Source organism: Sciurus carolinensis, chromosome 1, assembly GCF_902686445.1.
Source record: "Sciurus carolinensis chromosome 1, mSciCar1.2, whole genome shotgun sequence".
NCBI lineage: Eukaryota > Metazoa > Chordata > Mammalia > Rodentia > Sciuridae > Sciurus > Sciurus carolinensis.
This window is the reverse complement of record NC_062213.1, coordinates 31,331,579-31,354,997: the sequence shown is the minus strand read 5'-3', so window position 1 is coordinate 31,354,997 and position 23,419 is coordinate 31,331,579. Positions and strand designations below refer to the sequence as shown.

Sequence of the window (23,419 nt, the reverse complement as noted above, 5' to 3'; positions counted from 1 at the left end):
ACCGATTTACTTCTGAGAACTGTATTTTATACCTCTGAGTTGGTTGTACAGAGTAGCTAGAGGTGCAGTAAGAGAGTCTGAATAACAAGCTGGTATGTTATACTTCAAAATTTTAAATTTTATTTTTTGAGTATAGAGAATGAAGTCAAGTTATTAGGGAAATACCTTCAGATATTTTTAGAATAACTTGTCAGACATATGGGATATGATTTGAAGGGTGTGAGAGGAGGTAAGTCATTTGGAGCTTGTTCTGTTTCAGGCCAGAGATTATGAGGATCTAAGACTAGAACAGGTAGAACTGGTTGGAACAGGGGAATGAATTAAGTATATTTTGTAAGAAAAAGTATTAATTAAAAATTAGCTGTAAATATGTTTTAGAAGCTCTTAAGTATGAGGATTTCATTCACTAGACCATCAGAAAAAGTATTAAACAGGGCTCTTTGTAAACTTTTATTCCTTAGATTATCCCAATACCAGTCAGTTTTGTTTTGTTTTGCTTACTTTAAAATTAAAGGTAGACTTTTCATCATTTGAATGATTCTTCTGTGTTTTTTTTTTTTTGAGAGTTCAAATTGAATTCTCTAATCATTTCATGTATGTTAAATGTACCCATTCAAAATCAGAATTCATCAGTTTGTTTGGAACAATTGTTTGAAAATCACATGGTAATGTAAATGAGAGTGGAAACAGATATAAAATGATAGGAAAGCAAATGACAAAACAACTGCAATCTTTGTTCCACTGACTACTGTAGTGTAACAAATAACAGTTAATCAGAAACACCTTTATTTGTTAGTCTTTAAAAAACAGGTGGGCTGGGGTTGGTGGCTCAGTGGAAGAGCACTTGCCTAGCATGCATAAGGCACTGAGTTTGATTCTCAGTACCACATAAAAATAAAATAAAAGTCCAATGACAACTAAAAAATATTTTTAAGAAAACAAATAGGTTTCTTCTTTTTTTAAGATAATTATGATTAAGTTAGAAAAATGACCATACATCTTCAAAGCATTTCCCTTTAACTGGAAAGTTAGCTTTAGAGAATCTTAACATTAAAAGATTCTTCAAAAATCTATTTTATTGCCATTGAAAACCAAAATGGAATTTAGCATAAGTCAAGGAAATTTGTTTACACTTCAGGTCCTCCTCCAGGAACTAGCATTGTTATATTATTTTCATTTAGCAAAATCTGATCTCATGTAGTAATCCTTCTTCCTTCTGGTGTGATTTCAAACTCAGTTCCATCTTTTAGCACCATATTGACAAAGTCATCAAATTCTAAAAGCATACCAACAATTTCCTTATCACTCTTTGTCACAATGTGAATTCTTGATTTCTGTACACTTGTCCAAAAGCTCTAGCAGCAAAAAGTGTGATGGCTTGGTAGGAACATTAGCTGCCATGACTAAGCTGTAAGTGGCCTGCCATTTGAATGCTTCTTGAAGGGAAAAACTTCTGTCACTATTCTGGAACAGTGCCTAACATATGGTAGGCCTTCAATGAATACTTGTTGAATAATGCCTTCAAAAAGAAAGTGTGATGATTATTGTCTTTTAGTTGGTTTCATATTTCAGAAAAATTCAGTTTCTTTCCTGAATTGTGAATTGCCTATTGTGATGTATCAGATATTTGAGGGCTGGGGTTGTGGCTCAGTGGTGGAGCACTTGTGTAGCATGTGTGAAGCACTGGGTTTAATCCTCAGCATCATATACAAATAAATAAATAAAATAAAGATACATCAACAGTAAAAAAAAAGATATTTGAAATCTTATTTGGGCATAATTGCCGCCGTGCCGAGGGTGTACTTTAAAATGCCACATATTCTTGGAGGCAGAGAATCTGGAACTGTGCTTTTCTTTTGCTGGCCATCTGTCCATTTTTTCCCAGGTCCTCAAATCTGGACTACATGGAATTCTGGTTTTATTTTCCTGGGACACCTTAATCCTTCAATCCTTTTCAAGGGATATCTCTCCACAAGTAATTGGTTTCTTAAAGATGTTCCTTACAGGGAAAATTGTTACCTAGCTCAATTGTGTGTAACATTAGAGAAAAACTTGAAGATTATTCATGGTCTTTAAGGATTTGAAACATATAGGTTCTTATTTATTTTAGTTTAGCACTATTATGTATAGTTTAGACTGGGAAATTCTTACAGGAGCATAATGGCTCAAATTTAGTATTCCATCAGAGCCAGATCCTTCATGGCCATCTCCCATTTTAATATTTCACCCAAAATCACAATATCCTTTATGTTCACTTTACATATGTCATTGCATTAATTATCACCACAGTCCTTGTTTTAGTCAGCTTTTTTGCTGCTGCAACTGAAAGACCCAACCAGAACAACTATAGAGAAGGAAGGATTTATTTAGGGGCTCACAGTTTCAGAGGTCTTAGTCGATACAAGGCTGGCTCCATTCTTCAGGGCTCCAGGTGAGGGAGAACATTCTGGCAGAAGAATGTGGCAGAGTGGAAGCAGCTCACATGTTGCTTAGGAAGCAGAGAGAGAGGTCTCTACTTGCCAGATACAAATACATACCCCAAAGTCATGCCCCAGTTCACACTTCATCCAGCCACACCCTACCACTTTAGTTACCACTTTAGTTACCTATCGGGATTAATTCACTGATTGGGTTAAGACTCTCACAACCCAATCATTTCTCCTCTGAACCTTCTTGCACTGTCTCACACGCGAGCTTTTCAGGGACACCACACCTAAACCATAACAGTCCTCTCAAATATTATTGTCTTTTTTTGGGCAAACAAGATGATAGCAAAGTTAAGTGGCGTGTCTAAGTTTATGCAACTAGTAAGAAATAAACTCTGGGTAGGTCATTAATTATTCTGAAGTGTAATATTCTTAATCATGAAAAAAGCAATGGTAGTGAATTGGGAATGGAACATGGCAACTACCTGACCCCCATACACAAATTGCATTATTTAAGCTTAATCATTTAGATTTTACTTGCCATTTCTAGAGAGTATATGAAAAACAAAAACAAGTTTTTATTTTATCTTTCAAATTTTTGTTTTTATTTGTTTCAAATCCCCTAAGCATGATTCTTTATAGAATATTATACTAGGGAAGCTATGATAGAAAGAAATTGGTCTTTTTTATAAGCCTTTTTTGTATGTTCTGGGTGAGTTCCGAAAGCCAATAGAGTCCTTTTTTGAACCTTATTCTGGTTGGTTGGTAATTTAAAACCCAGGATTTTGTGTGGCTTCAGGGAAATGTGTACTGCTTGACTCTGAGTAGGACATTGGATAAGGAATTGGACAGCTGAGTGGTAAGTGTCCATAAAACAAGCAACCATAGCAGAGAAGAGAAGAATACAGATTCAGGAGTCCTAGGGTTTGCTGTGTAAGCCTAGGTTTTGGTTTTTGTCTATGTAAAATGAAGAGATTTAATTATCACTACCTACTACTCAAGTTTACTCCATAAAATTGTAATGCCTTTATTTTGCAGCTGTTTACTAAGCATTACTTCAGTGTCCAGGACTATTCTGTGTGCGAATGCACAAAAACTGAGATGTGTGTTTATATTTTCATCTTAATTTTTTGAATTGGTATCATTGTTATAGTTGTGTATTTTATATATGATAACATTGTATATTCTATTTAAAATTTTACATATGCATTAAGTGGCAAGACTTTAAGATTTAAATGAGGCTTTTCTAATTCTACATCATAATGAGTGCTTCTTGAAGTTTCATACTTTACAACTGAAATTTTAATCCAAATGTTAAAATCATTTATAAAATGTAGAACTATTTTCATTATAAATATTTGTATTGAGTTTTGCAAAGATTGATCCAAACAGAATATTCAGAATATTATTATACATTACAGGAAAACAGAGTACAAGAAAGAAATGCAGAATAGAAGTTGATAAATATTTAAGACTTTAACAGTCTACTTATTAGTATCCTGTTTCCCCTAAATCTTTCTGCTCGTTCTCCTTTTGTTAGATTCCTTACCTGTTTGCAGTAATCTGCAAAAAGTTGAGTTCTCAAGGGGGAACTTATTCTGCAATTTCCTTGCTTTTCCACTATTCTGTCTTATATACTTTAGTGTGTTTGCCCTTTCTGGACTCAGCTTCTTCCCTGAACTCTGAAACTCATCTAGGTTCGGTCTACTTTTCTGCTCCCTGCCCAGCAGCCTTAAAACTCTCTGAAGATAGTGAACCAGGGCAATACACATAGGGCTCACCTGGTTTGCTTCCCACCTCTCAGGGATCACTTTTCTTCATTGCCTGACATCCTGTAGCTTAAAAATAGTTATGTCATATATTTAATCCAACTCTTTAGCTAGAGCAGTCATTAGAACAAATCTTACTTCATTTTGACTGGAAAATGATGCTAATTTAATGCTAAGGATGTTAACTTAAAGCATTCATGATAAAGATTGGTCCTAATGTCAGAATGTGGTATTATTTTTCTTTGGGGGGGAAAAAGTGGAAAGAGCTGGTGTTTAGTAAAGTTTTGACTTAATATTACCATTGCCTATATGGTAGTGATTGCTGAACAGGTTTTTCTTCATGGTGTGATATATTTTCATTAGGAAGATTGGCTTTGCATAGCTAAATAATGACTACTTAAAAGTTAACTTTAGGGCTGGGGAGATAGCTCAGTTGGTAGAGTGCTTGCCTTGCAAGCATAAGACCCTGGGTTCAATTCCCCAGCACCGCAAAAAAAAAAAAAAAGTTAACTTTAGGATGTTAGGAGGTAAAATGCCATATCTTAAGTTTTATATAATTAAGCAATATAGTGCTTATATGCTAGAGATTTGAGGGTATATTAATAAAGTCTTGTAATTAAAATATATTCTTATACTTCCCTAAAATGTTAGGGGAAAAACACTCCATTTTTAAAACTGAAGATTACAAAGTCAGTTTAATTTTAATATTAATTTTGTTTTACATCTTATAAAATTAAGATATTCTTTTTACCACAAATACAAATTCAAAATAATAGCAACAAATTATTTAATTGGTAGCATTATAGAGTCTTTCTTTCATCATGTGTCATAGAAGAATCTAGGATAGGAATTTGAAATTTCAGATCCTAATTCTACATCTTTTGTTGAATGGAAATTGTTTACACCTTTATTTTTATAAAAGGCCTAATTTATTTATTTTTTTTTACATATTGGAGCATGAACCTAGGGGCACTCTATCATTAACCTACATATCCTACCCTTTAATTAATTAATTTATTTTTATTTTGAGGCAGGGTCTTAATAAGTTGTTCAGGCTGGCCTTGTACTTGTGATTTTTCCCCTCTTCAGTAGCTAGCATTACAGGCCTGTGCCACTATACCTGACTTAAAAGAACTGTTTTTTTTTTAAAGTCATTTTGAAAGATTAATATTCTTTTCAACACTCTAGAGTAGTGCTTTAGAAACTGTATTCTGCAGAAGACGACTAAAACATTAGTGTTCAGTAGTAAAGGAAAGACTGCCTGGTCAAATACCTAAAAAAATAAGTTAAAGTTAGGTGTCCCTAGTACACTGTACTTCATGAAACTCATATTCTATATAACAGTGTTCATTACAGTGTTTTTACTACCCTTTTAGTTATTGCTATTCATATTTATTCTTTGATTTTTGTGTCTGATTCATTGCATTTGAATATGATATTTTCAAAAAGTTTTTCACTGTATTTTTATGGCTTGTACAAATCCTGTAAGGATTGGGACCAGATGTAAATAAAGTAGTCTTTGCCTTTCCTTTAAAGATCTCATAGTTAGGACTTTGTTGTAAGACTTAACACATAAATGTTAAGCATAGACCATAGGTTAAAAAAACTGTAGATAATAGTTATTTAATCCCATTGTATGCTTGGTACTGTGTTAACTGCTTCACATTGATACTTGGATGTAGTTCGTAATGCTGAGGTTTAAAGAAGTTAAGGAAGCTGATACATTGGGATTAAGTTACTTGTTTTGTTTTGTTTGAGGTACTGTGGATTGAACCCAGGAGTACTTAACCACAGAGATACATCCACATACAGCTCTTCTTAGTTTTCATTTGGGGACAAGGTCGAGTTAAGTTGCTGAGACTGGCCTTGAACTTGCTACCCTCCTGCCTCAGCTTCCTGAGTTGTTGGGATTACAGGCATATACTCACCAACCCTGACTTTTTTTATTTAAATGCTGGATTCCTTTTGCTTACCCTACTGCCTATGGAAGAAGTAAATTAAGTTATGCTTCAAATGATGCTTGATTGGTGAAATCAGATATCATATTTTCCCAAAGAAATCAGTTTATTGATTATATGTTCGTTTATTCCTCAGTATTTACAGAAGGACTTGAGACAAGGCTCCTAATTTAAGACCAATTATAGTGGCCCTAAAATTTGAGTTAATTTCAGAACTTTAAAGTTTGAGACTTTTTAAATTTAATATTTATTATAACACTTTTATTGTTTTTATTAGTGATATTATCCTAAAAATATTTGAATGTGTTTACTGTGTGACAGGCATTATTCTTGGCCTTTGGCATGAATCACATGATCAGGGATATACATTCATAAAAACATGTCAATTTATTACCCAAATATTGTTTAGCATTATTACAAATATTTTTATTGGCCTTACTTGTCAGGTAGTCTCTTGATTTCTCTCATCTTTTAACTTTCACTTCTTCAATGCCAGATCATTCAGCCCACACCCCACAGTGTGTAGCTCCTATTACTCCAAAGAGGCTTCAGGCTTTTTACCTCTGTCTGCATCTTTTATAGTGCATATTACATAAAGCAACAAGAAATATTATTCATAATCAGACTATTTTATTGTTTATCCTTCAGCATTTTAATTGAATAGAGATTGAGGGGGTGCAGATTTAATAATTTATACAGTTCTCTCTAGTCCCTGACTTTTTACTTCAACCTCAGACTTAGTTACACATGTTAGTTTTTTTTTTTCTGTCCTTTTGCTCATGCGTTTCTCCTGATATATAGTGTCCATATGTAACTTCCTGTTTGTTCACTTTTTTTGTTTCAATATGGGTATCACATCTAGAACCCTCTTTGCTGCTTATCTTTCCATTTCTTCCACTCTGTTACAACCTGTGTTCTCTCTTTCTTGTTGTCATGACACTCTAGATATCTCTATCATTACCCTTATCGCATTAAAGTTTTTACTTACTATATCTTTCTCATGAGACTGAGCTCCTGTAAGGGATTATCACATTTTTAATCTTTATTTTTTCATTGTCTAGCATAGTTCCTGGCCAAAAAAAGTAGATGTCTGATATATATTTGATGTATATATAAACTAATGGCTTTGATTTTTATATTTATTGTTTTTAAGATTTTAATATCAGTTTTAAATGTTTATTACAAAATGTTTCAACAACTTTTTATTTTGAAAGACTCATAGGTAGATTTTTTTTCTCTTAAAATTTCGAAAATGTTGTTAGAAGCCATATTTGTATAATGACATTCAAGTGGCCATGGTGAGATTTTTCCCTTAATCTCCACTTTTCCTCTACCTCTTAAGATACCAATCTTATGAATGAGACAGAGTAAAGGACTTTAGGTTGGTTAAAGATTAGGATTCCCTGCTGGCTTGTAATTATCAGAATCTAGATGACTGTTTATTTGGATGAACCGAAGCATACATTGTATGCATAAAAGTAAAGCATATGTGATTGTTAGAGGAATGTTTGAATTCCCCAGTGGGATGTCATGGGGTATGTTTATAAACTCACACTAAGCAGTAGTTCTACAATGGAATTTCACTGGCATTGAGATAATAATTTGCACAGCCAAATTACCTTCTTTACAAAAACCCAGGGAATCCCGAGAGCCTAATCCTTTATTAATGTCAACCCATAGGCTGCAAGAAAGCGGAAGATTGCCATTCGAAAAGCCCAGGGGAAAAATGTGGAGGCCATTCGGGAGCTGAATGAGTATCTGGAACAGTGAGTGTTTTACAAGAGGATTGTTTTGTTATTCTGATAAATCTTTTTTAATTAAAATGGAATTTGCATTTGATTTTCCTGTTTGCCTCCATGCTGTTCATTTACAGAATAACTACACATTTACTTTTTCCCCCCTTTCTCCCACCAGATTTGTTGGAGACCAAGAAGCCTGGCATGAACTTGCAGAACTTTATATCAATGAACATGAGTAAGTTATTATACACATAAAATTTTGTTAAAAGTGAAATTTTCATCATTAGAGTGGGTTTCCAAAGAATTGATTAAAAAAAGGCATGAAACATCTGTCATTTTAAATGAGGAGCAAAGTAAATCACCAATTAAGTTTAAAAATAAGAAATCAACAGTTTTCTGGTTATAATGTGTGAATAGCTCTCATGAGGTCATTTGTGTTTTGTAGAATTATTTTTGTTTGGTAAATTTTTCTTTCAAATACAGATAGCAGTCTTTGGAATTTCAAAGCCCTACATTTTCAAAGCTAAGGTTATTTTTGGTGAATTAAAATTGTGAACTTTTAAGAGTTCAAATTGTTCTTACTACAAAGAGTATAATACTTCCTGCTGTTTAAAAATTCTGTCAATTGTATGCATTTATTAGCCTTAACACCAGAGAATCAACTCTTCCAAAGTAGAAAGAAGCAGTCAGTTGCCTGGGTTAAAAACCAAGAATAATCAAGAATGTTGAATGCTATAGGGAACTCGCTTATTGGATATATAATGTTTTTGTTAGCTTTTTTATTGCTGTAGTGACAGGAGGAAATTCCAGTGTGAGAGGATTAGTGCAAAGTCTTAGTGAACATTTTCTAATATCAGAGCATTAACCTAACCTTCATCTAGAGATGTAGGTTTTTTTCTTTTTTACCCTTTCTTCTAAATCCGGAGTATATTACATTGTTTGTTTCCTCCTTTTTGAAAGAATAGAATCACATTCTCATGCACGTGCATGAATGGTTATCTTTGTTCTCATACTTGTAGCATCTGAAACAGGAAATAAAATATCATGAAGACGTTGGTCTGTTACCTTTGCCCAAGTCTGTGTTGTGTATAGATTATGTGTATGCACATATATACAATATGAAATAAAGGATCAAGTAACAGATAAATAAATTAAAGGTTCATAAATAACTAATAAAAATATTTTTTAAAAAAAGGATCAAATAGTTATTTCCATAATTTTAATAAAAGTGGGAACTAAAATAAAAGCAATAGCTGTCATTTAATGAAATGTGTACTGTATTCTAAGAACCATTCTTTAGTTCTCTGCTATACTCTGTCAGATAGCAGTCTTTGGAATTTCAAAGTCCTGCATTTTCAAAGCTAAGGTTTTTAAATAACTTGTTTTTAGTCAGGAAATTATAGATGTGTTTATACTTATATGTACACATAAACATACTCATTCAATGTACAGTGAAAAAAAGTAACATTAGTTTTATTTGTTCCTAAAGCAAATGACAGTCATTTTAAGGTTGTTTGTTTTTTGTTTTTTGTATTTCTTGAAGGTTTTGTGAATAAAAGTATTTTAAAACAGTTTAGTTCATCAAGGAAATTTTTTTTTAATTATTTTTCAAGTGAAATGTCTAATTCAGAAAATTTGGAAAACAACATGAAACTTAAGAACCAAGATAAAAATTACTTGTAATTCTATCATTCTAAGTTAACTAGTCTTCCTTTTCTATTTTATCTTGCTTTATGCTCTATCAGAACCATACTCACAGTCCTTAACCCATTTAAATCTCTAAGAAATTTATTCCTAGTCTTAAAATATGAATTTTTGGCATCACCTTAGTTAAGACCACATATAGAACAAAACTGTCTTTTGACAAAGTTGGATGCTTAGGATAGAGACAACTTTCCTCTTTTTTCTTTAGAATGATAGATATTAAATAGTCATAATGCTTGTTCTGACATTTACTAAATCTTTTGTTCAAGTCATTTATTTAGTCACTTATTAAATGCTTGGTGTTTCAAGAATTAATGCTATAAGTTGGATTTAAAACTGAAAAGGGAAATAGCTGCATGAACTTGGATGAGCATCTGTTTGTAAGATCCTTCATAAATCTAAAGTGTTGTAGTTGTTCCTGGTGTGCAGGAGGCAGTTAGTTCCTTGCCCTTTTGGGTTTGACTTTGGTACCCACTTTTGATGTTACCATAGACAACTTCATCACTGTCATCACCACAGATTTTCATCTGGGGTATAATATGTCTAGGCAGTACATATTAGGATTGCAGACTCTCTGGAGGCATACAGCCTCTGGTATTCAATTTATATCTCTGTTGCCTCAGTGTTCTCAGCTATAGAGTGATGATAATCTGCTTTTCAGAATTTTTATGGGATAGAATATGCATAATATTCTTAAAGTAGTGCACAACACATATTGAGTACTTAAGTTATACATTTGTGGAGCTGGAGTATCTGTATTTCCAAAAGTAAATATATCAGGCATTAATGCAAAGGTAGGTACCTGTGCATTTTGGTGACAAATGCTAAAAATAGCTGTAGGTAGTTTTTTCTTTTGGATGGTGTCATCACCTGGGAATAAATTTAAAACACATGTATTCCTTATTATTTCCTTTAAATAGTAAGAATATTTGCATGGTTTCAAACACATAAAATGAGAATCTTTGTAATAGAATATGTTGGCAAATATATGTCTGTGAAGGATTTTTAATGATTAGAGAGTATTTGATAAAATGTGTATTTCCTCTTTATACTAGCTATTTGAACATTTTGTTAAATGATCTGTAGACCTCCAAAAGTTATTTTATATGTAGATCCAAAGTGTCTTTGTTATTAATAACATTTAGATAGCATGGTAGTGCCCTAATTTTAAAAAAGGTAATATCTATCAATTGTTCATAGACTGCTTTAGGATTTAACCATATTTATTCATTACATTAAAATTTTAATATTGGTATTTATGAATTTAGGATAAGTACTTTATTAATAAAGCTATATAAATTGTTTGGAAACAAAGTATCTTAACATTACTAAAATTGTTCTACAATTATTTAAAGGCATATCTAAGGTAGAATTTGTGATTTTCAAACTTAATTTCTCTTCTTGATATTCTTCAGCTATGCAAAAGCAGCCTTTTGTTTAGAGGAGCTAATGATGACTAATCCACACAACCACTTATACTGTCAGCAATATGCTGAAGTAAGTGTCTTTTGAAACATTAAATTTCTGTGATTTCATTTTTCTTGCTCTTGGGTATTGTTTTGGTACTAAGAATTTTTTTTCATTTAAGCAAGTATCTAAAAATTTAAAACAATGGGTGACTATTGAGTGGGGGAATAAGAAATTATGAATTTTTAATATTGCAGTGGAAATGCTTTTAATAAAAGTCGTATTTAATACAGTGAATTCTTTGTATTTTTATACAGTATTTGTATACTATTTTCTTTCCTAATATGAAGAATTAATATGTCACAATTATCACCATTTAATTGCTGTGACATTTAAAATGATTATGATTTCTAGATCCATATTTTAAGAAATTCATATTAAAGTCAGTATTTTGGGATGTAGAAAGTATTTATTTAATCTGTCTATGATTAAGAATACCAGTATAATTTTATGTTTTCAGGTTTGAAGGACTCCATTATACAGGAATGCAAAAGGATAATTATTCTCTTTATGATTAAAGTACAAATGTAAAAGGGTAACTCAGTGTCCAAGTCTAGATTTGTAATGCCAGTAATAGAAAATATACTGATGTGAAGCACTTGCAGAGTAATTCAAGTAGAAATTTTACTGAACTTTTTATTGTGCCAACAGTTTTAGAAACTACTCAGTGATTTTAATGTTCATAGAATATAATAACTTCTTGGGGAGGTTGTTAGATTAGATTTAACAACCATAAGGTGAATTCTTTTAACATCTTGCATTTGTTTACACAATATCTGTTTCGATTACTTAATGCCTATGGTATGATGAAACATGCTATATTTCAAAGTAGTAAAATAAACAAGTTTCAGCACTCTGCAATTTTTAACAGGTTAAATATACCCAAGGTGGACTTGAAAACCTCGAACTTTCAAGAAAGTATTTTGCACAGGCATTGAAACTGAACAACAGAAATATGAGAGCTTTGTTTGGTCTTTACATGGTGAGTTGAGGTGCATGCTTAATGTTATTTTGCAAAATCTGTCTTTTAAAATTCATTTAATAATCCTCTTCAATCTTTCCTTGATTTTATTTGTATTTTATTAATCATATGATTATTTTTCTCTAGTTGATTATGAATAGTAGCTTGTAAGACAGTTTTATATTTGAATATTAATACATTCTAGCTACTGGACATTTCAGTGTAAAATATCTTTATATCAGAATTGAAATCTACTCTTTCACAATTAAATAGTAATAGATAACAAAGTATATTATGTATTTTTAATTGTTTTGATATTCTTGGGTTTATGCCCAACATTTATTATATTTGTTACCTAATTATACTTGTATGAAATGTTTTAAAGCAATGCTATTGAAAAACATTAGAAAATAGAATCTCTAGTATGTCAAATTAAACCATTTTTTATGGCATAGAAAAACAGTTTAGAAATTGTTGGAAGTATGTAGCTATCTACTGTTTATGCCAAATGAAGAGCTTAGAAAAGCCATTTAACAAGAGCTATGGGAATTAGAAGAATTTGCTGAGCTTCATATATAAAATGAGCACCTCTGCAATGAGAAAGACTAAGAAAATAAACTTTAATAGGTCAGTTCTCTGAAATTTTAGTTTATCTTAATCTTTCTGTGAACTTTCTGATGAGTATATTCTTGTTATAGCTCAGTGAAAAAGACTTGATTTAAAAAACAGTGATAGGAAGAAATATAAATAATTTTTAGAAAGGGATGACAAAATATGGCTAGAATATGATTCAAAGGACTTTTAAGAAAATTCTAAAATTTCAGGTGCTTGGAGATACAGTTAACAGTAACATGTTACTAAGTAAATTAAATACCTATTTTGAAAATTGTATGATAATACATCATTATTAATAATAGATTTACATAGCACTTTATGTGCCAGGCATTGTTCTTGCATTTTTTTGTTTTTCTTTAGATCCTTAAATCCTCATTTGAACAATTTGAATTGGTATTCTTATTACTGCCATTTCACAGATGGTAAAATTGACACACAGATTTAATTAATTTACCCGAATATGGACACATAACCCCTAAGTGTTTAAGCTGGGATTCTAGTCCAGGCATTTTAATCCAGTCTTTTAACCACTACATTTACCAAAATTCATATCAAACAAGTGAAAAAACACAGAAATATAAAACTTTGTTATTGACAAATAGATAACTCATTGACAGCGGTGGAGAAACTAACCTGTAACACCCTCTTAGGTATAAAAGAAAGGCTTAATCTCTTACGAATCACTGGGACAGATCCTTTTAGTAATAAGATATATTTAAGAATAAAACAGAATTTGTACTTTACTCTCCCCAGAAATACAAACATACATTTAAAAATTAGGATATTATTTGGGGGATTTATAGATGTTTTATGGATCACAGATTAAGAATTTCTTATTTTAAATACATTTTTTAAAAGAAGGTATACCGGGTGCAGTGGTGCACACCTATAATCCCAGAAGCTCAGGAGGCTGAGGCAGGATTGTGAAGTTCAAATCCTCAACAAAATCAAGTCACTAAGCAACTCAGTTATACCCTGTCTCTAAATAAAATCACAAGATAGGGCTGGAAATATGACACAGTGGTCGAGTGCCTCTGAGTTCAATCCCTAGTACCAAAAGAAAAAGAGAGAAGGTATAACAAATTATAGTTATTAATGAATTCTGTAGAACACAACTTGAAAGCTCTTTCATGAGGAGAGATGGGTTAGAGTTGAGGATATTCTTTCTTTCAGAATCTTCTATTAATTTGTTTTGGTCAAGTCAGATCACTCCTGTTGGACTGAAATTTTTTCACTTGTTATAGGACCAAATTATTTTTTGAGATTTCGTCTATTAATACTCAATGCTTCTGATATTGGAAAGCTGATTCTATCCAGTAACAAGAAATAGGAGTACTAAAATTCTAATGATAAAGTACTTTTTGGTTTACAAAAGTATGTTTCCATGTCTTTTTTATTTAAATGATAGGGGATATGGGAATTTTACCTTTAAGAGTTGTGGTAGATATACAATTAAATAATTTTGAATATTATCTAAAATGCCCTTTCACCTCATTACTTTGGATTATGCTATATTTTAAAATGTTTTCATTTTTAAATACTAGTTTCATTCAACTTTATTTTTTAATGTTTTTGATAAGAGTTTAAAAAATTCTTTGTTAAGAGTTTACTGTACCTGTTACTGTTACATGTCTTTTATTGACTAGAATAAAAGAAATTTTGCTTTTGATATTTCTTTTTTTAGTCTGCAAGTCATATCGCTTCTAATCCAAAAGCAAGTGCAAAAATGAAAAAGGACAACATGAAATATGCTAGTTGGGCAGCTAGCCAAATAAACAGAGCTTATCAGGTTAGTAGTATTGATAGTTTTGTTTTTATGTAGGTTAGTTAATGTATTTCTTAGTGATTTTTTGTCTCTGTAAACTTTGGTAAATCTGAAGTAATTCTAAAAATCCAGAAAGGATAAATAGCATGATGCATTTCAAAAGCATATTGGGTATGTGAGTGTATTGTTAATTAGAGGTATCCCAAGAAATAAAATAGGAAGGAAAAGCCTTTAAAAATAGATGAACCAGACTGTTAAAGTTTGGTCTGCTTCAACTTTAAATCTTATACTAAAACTTCATTCATTTCTTAGTTTTCTGAAGCTTATCTCTAGGAGATTTTTCAGAAAATATTTTGATGGGAAAAAATATCTTTTTATATCTATAAAAACTAGCAGACTTTTATATTTAAAGGGTAATTTGACCGTTTACTGTTTGGCTTATATTTACCTTACATATCTGAAGCATTTGATTCCATTGTTTTTAGGATAAAATGGTGCTATCAAGAAGCCTAATACCATCCTGACTTTCTCTCATAAGTGATTTAGCCTTTTATCTGGTTACCCAAAATAATTTTTTCTTTATCTTTAAAATCCAGTGATGTCACTATAATATATGTATTGTTGGTTATTCTTGTATAAATTTTCCTAAAATACAACATACTTGTTTAGTATGCGGATTTAGTCATTTTATTTGAGAAAAGATACTTTTAGAATTACAGTTATAAATTTTTTTTTCCACTTGACTTTAGTTTTCTTTTTCAGGGCTCCAATTGTAAGTATATTGGATTTCCTTTCTTTTCCTCCTATTCATTTTCTTTCAAAATTTTTTTCTGTAATTTTAAAAAAAATTTATTCTTTTTCTCTCTGTAATAATTTTATAGAGTTAGTTTTATTTTCTTTCTCTCCTTTTTCACTTATAATAAGGCAGTGTTACTGGGCTGTTAGGAGGAACCATTTTTGGAATGGCAGGGAGTAGAAAAGAGGATAGGGTAACTTTCCCAACTTGTCTATTCTATGGCTTCCTCCTTTTTGTTACAGACAGCTCAGTTATTATCTCTCTTTATATCTAGTGTTTGTCAAAAATAAGATAAGATAGTTACTTTACAGTAGCCCTCTGTTCTACTCTAAAAAATTCTAAATATTTTGGATTCTGAAGTGCTACTCTCATGTTTAAATGTTACATAGTGTTGTGACTTTTTTTGTTTGTTTTGTTTTTTCTTTTGAAATAGCTGCCTCTGGTCATTACTCTTTCTTTACCCTCCTTTTCTGAACAGTCTCTTCCTCTTAACTGTTTTTCTGTACTAATTTAACTTCAGTTTTTCCTCCTGGTATGAGTTTTGTGCTTCTGGAAGAGGGTGTTGGCTGAATATTTGAGAGATTTTGAGACCTTAAATGTAAACTTACTTTATTTCTCATTTGCACAGTTTATTACACTTGCTTTTTGATTTGGAGCTTGTGAAGACTTTCCAAGTTTTGCAGGCCATTTGTAATTCGTCAGCTCAGGTTTCTTAGTTGAGGGAATTAATCCTTGTTCCTAATTTTATTTTTGGTTTCTTAAAAAGAGTGAGTAGGTTGTTCTCTGTTACTTTGTGTTGTTCCTGTTGCAGAACTGTTGATCTGTTGTACTTCTTGCTATCGGTGACATAATCACATTCTAGGGTTTTAGAAAGTTGCCTATAATCTAATTTTTTGAAGATGTCACATACAGGTTTGTTTTCTTTTGTGTTGGTTTTGTTTTTCGTGCTGTTTGTTTATTTTCATACTCCTGGTTATAGAAGATAGGGGAGATTTTAAAAGGTTAGTGTCCTTTTAATCATGACATTTAAAATCACCTTTGTGTACTTATAAGTTGCAGAAAATGTTAGTGTTTTTAGCATATTGTAAGCCAAATATTTATAAATATCAGCTAGACTGTGCTTCTTCAAATGCAATTTAAGATAGCTCTGATCTGTAATAGGATTCCATAATAAGTGAGTCTGCTGTGTATTTGAATGAGTGGTTTAAAGATAAAGATAAGACTTGTATAATACAGAACTAAGAGTACGTACTCTACATCATTGTTTTAATGTATCTTTGAGAAACAACTAAGTACTCAGTGCTTTTTTAAAAAAAATATATTTTAGTTGAAGATAGACACAGTACATTTATTTACTTACTTACTTACTTAATTAATTAATTTATTTTTATGTGGTGCTGAGGACCAAACCCAGTACCTCCCACATGTGAGGCAAGTACTCTACCATTGAGCCACAACTCTAGCCCTCAGTGATTTTTTTTTTGACATGACTATATTTTTATATCAAATTCTATTAAATTCTAACATGCATAGAAAAAAGAACACAAGTCATAAATGTGCATTTCAATGAATAATACAAGGTAAATATATCCAGGCAAAGAGATACAAACATCACCTCCTAATAGGTCCTCTCAATATCTGCTTCTGTCCTTCTCAAGAGTATTGACTTATAACTCCACAGTATGTATTCTTTTTTTTTTTTTTTTTTTTGCAGTGCTAGGGATTGATCTTAGGGTCTTATGCTTGTGAGGCAAGCACTCTACAACTGAGCTATATCCCAAGCTCTTGTATTCATTTTTGCCTGATCTATTTCACTCACTATTAAGTTTATGAGATTTACCCTTGTATATGTGTATAGTTTATTCATTTTTATTGTACTGTAGTATATTAAATGAAATTACAACTTACTCAATTGTTGATGGGCAGTTGGATTATTTTTTGTTTGGGACTATTATGAATAGTGCTACACTAAATTTTTTGTATAGGACTCTGATCAACGTGAACATACATTTCTGATGAGTATATACCTTTGAGTGGAAATTCTGGGTCATAGAGTATGTGTATATTGAAGTTTAATAGATAGCAACTTTAAGAATCCTCATAGTTACTTATTCACTAACACTTGGTTCTGTCAGTCTTTGTAATTATATCTGTTCTGGTATGAGTATGGTGGTATTTCATTTGTTTTATTTTGCATCTTCCTGGTGTTGAGTGAGACTGAATCCTGTCATAATGTTTACTGGCCATTTGGATATCCTCTTTTGTTAAGTCTGACTTTTTCTTTTTGGTTTGTATGACTTTTTCATTATTTTTAGTTTTTTGGTTATGAACCCTTTTCTGGTTACATTAGTGTAGCAAATATCTCTAACTCTTACTTTCTTTCTCAAATGAGTTTGACAAATAGAAGTTCTAAAGTTAAATGTAATCAGATTTATCAGTAATTTCCTTCATGATTTGTGCTTTTTGTTTTCTGTTAAGAAATCTTTTGCTACTACATGGTCAAAAGAGAGTCTTGTGTGTCTTCAGAAATTCTCTTCTTTTACTTTCATATTTAAATCCATAAGTCCATTTGGAAAAGATTTTTATTTATGATGTAACATAGAAATAAGTTTCACCCCATAGTGGATATCCAGTGTTTTCTGTCCTTCTCTGTATTCTACTATGAGTCTTGGTTCATGAAAACTAGTTCCCTGTATTAAAGAAGACACAGATTATAGATCCATATTTTCTGGGTTCAAAATTTAACTCTGACACTTATTAACTATACAACATTGGATAAATTGCATGATATCTCTGGATTTGGATTTTCTTCTGCAAGATGGTCATAATTAAAGTATTCTGAGGAGTAGAATAGAGGAAAGGCAACATGGGGAAGGAAAGGGGAAGTAATGGGTACTGAATTGGATAAACAATATTCTGTGCTAAAGAGTCAATTTTCAGTGATAGAAAGCCCAGTTGATCAGGTCTCTAGCCAAACACACCCTTCCTGCTTTAATGAGATACACTTTGCCACTAGACAAGATTTCATTATTCAGTATTTTAAGCCATTGTTGATAGAAGAAAACCCTGCTTTTGGTCCCATTTGCCCTCTCTGCTTCTCTCTTGCACTTTCTCTCTGTATATTGTGAGATCCGTTTTCATTTCATAAAGTATTACAAATTCTCAATGTTCTTTGGAAAGAACTCTGAAGGTACCCCTAGTGCTCCTTAGGCATTGAGTATTGCACCATAAATTCCGTAGTTACTCAGAGATCTCTTACACCTCTTACTGAAGATGTGATTTACCTTTTCTTCTTTCCATCGGAAAGATAATGCATGGAGATTTTCTTGTCAGTTTCTTAATTCATTTTGAATATCACCCTAGGAAGATAACCCGCCTCTCAGGTGGTCCTTTCAGATTTCTGAATAGTTTCTAATACTTCTGAATTAGAAATCATCTCTCATACAAAATTTATTTTTATTTCAACACCAGTAAACTAACAGGTTTTAAAAAAAATATTTTCATGTTTTTGAAGCTTTCATGTTCAATACTTTCTCTCAGAAGGGTCTGTGTATTCTTTCTGTAAACTAAATTTCATAAATATTTGTGTCCATGATCTTTTGCTAACTTAGTCATTTAAAATACCTTATTTGCTTATGATTTTGTAGGTAGGCAGTTTGGCATGAGATCTCTTGAGTAGTTGAACTTGTCTTGCCTGAGTTCATTCATATTTCTGCTGGTGTGCCACAGTTAGTGACCTCACTTAAATAGCTGTTGGTTGACTGTCAGCTGGAGACGCTGAATCTTTTCTCTCATTTGTCAGGCTTACTTCAGTTTATTCACATGGTAGTTTTAGAGTTCTAAGAGGAACCTACATGGGCAAACTACAATATGCACAAGCTTTTTAAGCCTCTAATTGTGTCATACTTTGCTAATATTCCATTGGCCAAAACAAATCAAATGATTATCCCAGATTCAAGGGATACAGGTTCTATAATTCTTTAAGTCACATCCTTTTTTTAAAGTTTACTTTACCTTTTTATCCACTTTGTTACAATTCAATTACGTATAGTACACACATTTATAGTATATTATGAAAATACACAGCATTTTCATCACTCAGGAAAGGTTCATCTGCCACTTTGTAGTCAATTCTCCCACCCACACATAGCAGGCAAGCAGTGATTTGATTTTTATCACCCCACATTAATTTTGCCTGTGCCAAAACTTTATATATCATATGAATGAGATCATAGTTTATGGGTTCTCTTGTGTCTGGCTTCTTTCACTCAGCATGTTTCTGATATTCAATCATCTGCTGTTACATTTCATTTATCCTGTTACTTTGTCTACCCATATTATTTTCCACAAATTGTGTGAAGCAAATTTTAGCTCAGTGTATCCCAGTGGTTACAATGGATAGAGCATTGATTTCTGAATTTAATATGTAAGATTTTATTATTTGGTTGTTTTATTGTTCTTTTGATGAGTTTTCTTGTAGATCCAAAAAAAGAAGTATGAAAGAAGAGTTTACTTAATTACATATAACTGTATGAAAAGAAAAGCACAAAATTTATGAATTATGTGGAAAAGTACAACTTCCAGAGATTGACAGTTTTTGTGATTAGATAAATCCTGGGATCTGATTGACAACTTCATGACACATATCTAGGCATGTAAATTAGTATTAAGTTATATAATAAATATTCCTTATTGTAATGTTTTCTTAGATATTTATGAATGAAAGAATATGAAGTTTTAAGGATTGCCTTTCTTCATTTCCAGTTTATAATGAAATAATATGACTACTGCTTGCTTTTCAGTTAAATAATTGGTTTAGCATATTCAACAGAGGCAGGCATTTTTGATTAATGCTCATGAAAATCTTTAATGTGAACCTACTAACAATAATTCTCCAGATTAATGTTCTTTGGCATACTGTTAAATTCATCTATGCTAGTGATTCACAAGTTATCTGTGATTACAGGGGTGAGTCTGTTATCATCCTTGGAAAATAGAATATTAAATCATGATTTGAAGAAAAAAATATGATTCTGGTGTAATCAGTTAAAGTGCCATATAATTCTGGAATAGACAAAGTAATCAGTCGCATGTCAGGCAAAATTTGAAGTGATAGATTTATATTCCCAATTTTGTTTTTATTTGTTCTGACATGTTAGGTTGCTTTATTCTAAATTGCAGTGTTGTCAATAGTGTTTGGTGATTTTTGTTAGATGATTTTTTTAATTAGCTAATTTAAAAATCACGCTATTTATTAAGTTTATTAGGTACAAACCAAGAAAAATGCTATATCTTAAAATATACATTTAGAACATTAACTTTCTACAATTTTTAAATTTTTACCTTGCTGTTTTAGAACATTATGAGGCAATGATACCTGGTGATGTCCTATTTTTGTACCCTTCCCCCAACCCATCAAAGCTTCTCTTCTCAGAATTAAACCTTTAAGTATCTGATTAAGACCATTCCTGTTTACATTGGGTAGGCAGTGGTAAAAGAAAAGACTTTCTGTTCTTTGTAGATCCCTGTGAAGGTGAATTTATCAACTGGATAATATAAGTAATAACCATACCGCACATCCTTTATTTGCCAAGGGAGATGAAGAAAAAAATATTTTAAATGTGGTATTATTGTTACCATATTTTGTAATTATGACTTGTATTTTTAACATTTCAATTAAGTTAACAATGCTTTATCTTAGAGTAAAAGAAAGGTGATCTTGTTTTTTATAAGCTTTTCTCTTTTCCTGGCATTTCCCTTTGAAAAAAAAATTATTTAGTCTATCGAAAAACTAAAAAATAAATAAATAATTTAAAAAATATAAAATAAAGATTCTGCTACAGAAAATAATGTTTTAGGAAGTAGAAGAGTTAAAAAGTTATGCTGTAGCCAGAAAGGTCAGAGGCAGGTTACCAATTTGTGAAGCCTGTGCCTCTATGTTGTTACCTGTACTTGATCACTTAATCTTTCTGAACAGGTCATGAGAAGTTTGCTAAATTAAGTTAATTACAAAAGAGAAGAAACACATCATAAATCAAGTACTAAGTAGTTAAGACAGCATTGCTATTTGAAGGAAGGATCAGTCACTTTAAAATATGTTGGCTAGAAAATGGTAGATGTTACTAATACCACATTTGGATCAATACTTTGACCAAAGGAAAACAGATAATATAATAAGCTTTCCTCCATCCTCATAATGAACACTTATTTATCTGGTAAATCTGTTGTGTTAAATGAGTCTGATAAATGATGGAGATTGTCAGTTCAGTTAGAAAACTCATTTTGAAATCAGCATGGGGTGTTCAACTGTGTTCACCCCACAGATTATGTGTACTATATTAAATTTAAGATACCATGAATTTGCTTTTATAAATATATACAAAGATAGTACTTGATATACTCTTTGTTGTTTTCATTATAATATCCAATCCCAGTTTAGTTTTATAAAGTAAATTACAATTTCATAAACTAGAAATATTTAAAAATATGTTGCATCATTTTAATATGTAGCATGTAGTGTTAATTGATAGGCTTTGTGCTACAAAAACATATCAGTAGTCAACTGATAAATCTGTAAACTTAAAATATGACCAACTTTGACTTTTTAGATTACTTGCAACTTTAAGATGTTTAATAAAAAGTAGTTTAATTTACATTATACCTTTGTTTGAAATCGTGAGATTGTGTCTAGAAAGGAAACAAGTGGAAATGGATTCTGTTCCTTAGTAAATGTATGTTAAATTTCTAAAATTTATGCTTGCTATTTTTTAAATGTTTGGGATCTGAATATGAGACAGTTTTAAAATCAAATCTATGATGTTATAATTTATCATACTACTTAAAACTGACTAAGTATGCGGTGTAACCTTTCTACATTTAACTGAGGATGAAACCTTAATAAAAAATGCCCTAAAAACTCAAATTTTGTTCTTATGAAGATGTTTGATTTCATGCTAGTGATAAAACAGTTAATGTTAAGTTTCATTAGCAATATGAAGGTAATATTGTGATTTTTTTTTTTTAACCTGTCACTGAAATTGAGCCTAATTGAGCTTTCTTTTGTTGTTGTTTAATTAGTTTGCAGGCCGAAGTAAGAAGGAAACCAAATACTCTCTCAAGGCAGTTGAAGACATGCTGGAAACATTGCAGATCACCCAGTCTTAAGGTTTCAAAAACTCTTTGACATTAGATTTCACAACTGCACAATTGAAATTATTGGCCTGTGACTTATTTACTAAATGCCCAGTGCTATTTATATTCTAATTTTCTGTGAGAAGGCAGTTTTAAAGAATGTGCTTATATAAACCTAAAAATGCCTTTTACTGCTAAGCAGGGAGATGGGGGAAATCCATGGAAGAAAGATTTAAGACCTATTGATTGTACATCGGTCTCTTCATATCACATATATATAAATGCTTTTAATCCACAATCTGATGTAGAAATAACCTTGTTAAATAAACTACAATGATTTGTTAAACTTGCATATGAAGATCTTAGCTTCATTTTTGTTATACTCATCATATTATTGTAGAACTCAATTTCTAGTTAATTCCTCACTGGTGATTGGAAATACACAGCATACCTAACTTGCAGAAGCAAATTATTTTAACTTTGTTTATAGTATTAGGTTGGATTTTGCTTTGCATTCCATTGGGCTGTTTAATTTGTTCTGTCTGCTATGTTGTTCTGAAATCTTGCTTAAAGTATGTCATTCTCCAAAGTTCAGCATCATCTCTATGAAATTTTTGTTTTGATGTAGATATTTCTACCTATAAAATGCCTTAAAGTTAGTCTGTGCTGTAACACTTCAATTTAGCCTTTGCACAAATTATATTTATTGAAACTTAAGTTTAAATTACATAAAGGTATATTTAAGTACCATAGAGAATAGGGATTAAAGAGTTTGCAGTGGCTGAGTTCCGTTTAGTTTTTAAAAATGAAAAAAATCTAAACTATCTTTAGAAATAAAATTATTACAGTTCTCATATCCTGTTAACTTCTTAGTTATTATGTTTTCTTATTTTCATGATAAACAATCATTATCCTTTCTTCAACAGTATTTTATGTGATTCAGTGGAAAAGAAAGGACTTTAAACATTTTATTTAGACACCAGTTTTTAAAACAGGCACTGCTTATTCAGGACAAATATTTATTGTTAGTTTGTAATTTATATAGGTGTATTTAAATTAAACTTATTTTTGCTAACAGTATACAGGGG

General features: G+C 31.4%; 1 protein-coding gene and 1 pseudogene across 1 annotated transcript in view; one reads left to right on the top strand and one right to left on the bottom strand.

The window, feature by feature from the left end:
• Positions 1–22,683, top strand: part of Emc2 (ER membrane protein complex subunit 2) — a 42,203-nt gene extending 19,520 nt beyond the window's left edge. Inside the window, exons 6-11 of the mRNA XM_047557813.1 lie at positions 7,834–7,919; positions 8,068–8,127; positions 11,012–11,093; positions 11,935–12,045; positions 14,324–14,428; positions 22,278–22,683. Coding sequence (XP_047413769.1) covers positions 7,834–7,919; positions 8,068–8,127; positions 11,012–11,093; positions 11,935–12,045; positions 14,324–14,428; positions 22,278–22,364 — 531 coding nt within the window. The 3' untranslated portion in view covers positions 22,365–22,683. The remainder of the gene's footprint in view (positions 1–7,833; positions 7,920–8,067; positions 8,128–11,011; positions 11,094–11,934; positions 12,046–14,323; positions 14,429–22,277) is intronic.
• Positions 1,128–1,401, bottom strand: LOC124988369 (U6 snRNA-associated Sm-like protein LSm5; annotated as a pseudogene).
• Positions 22,684–23,419: the final 736 nt, after the last annotated feature.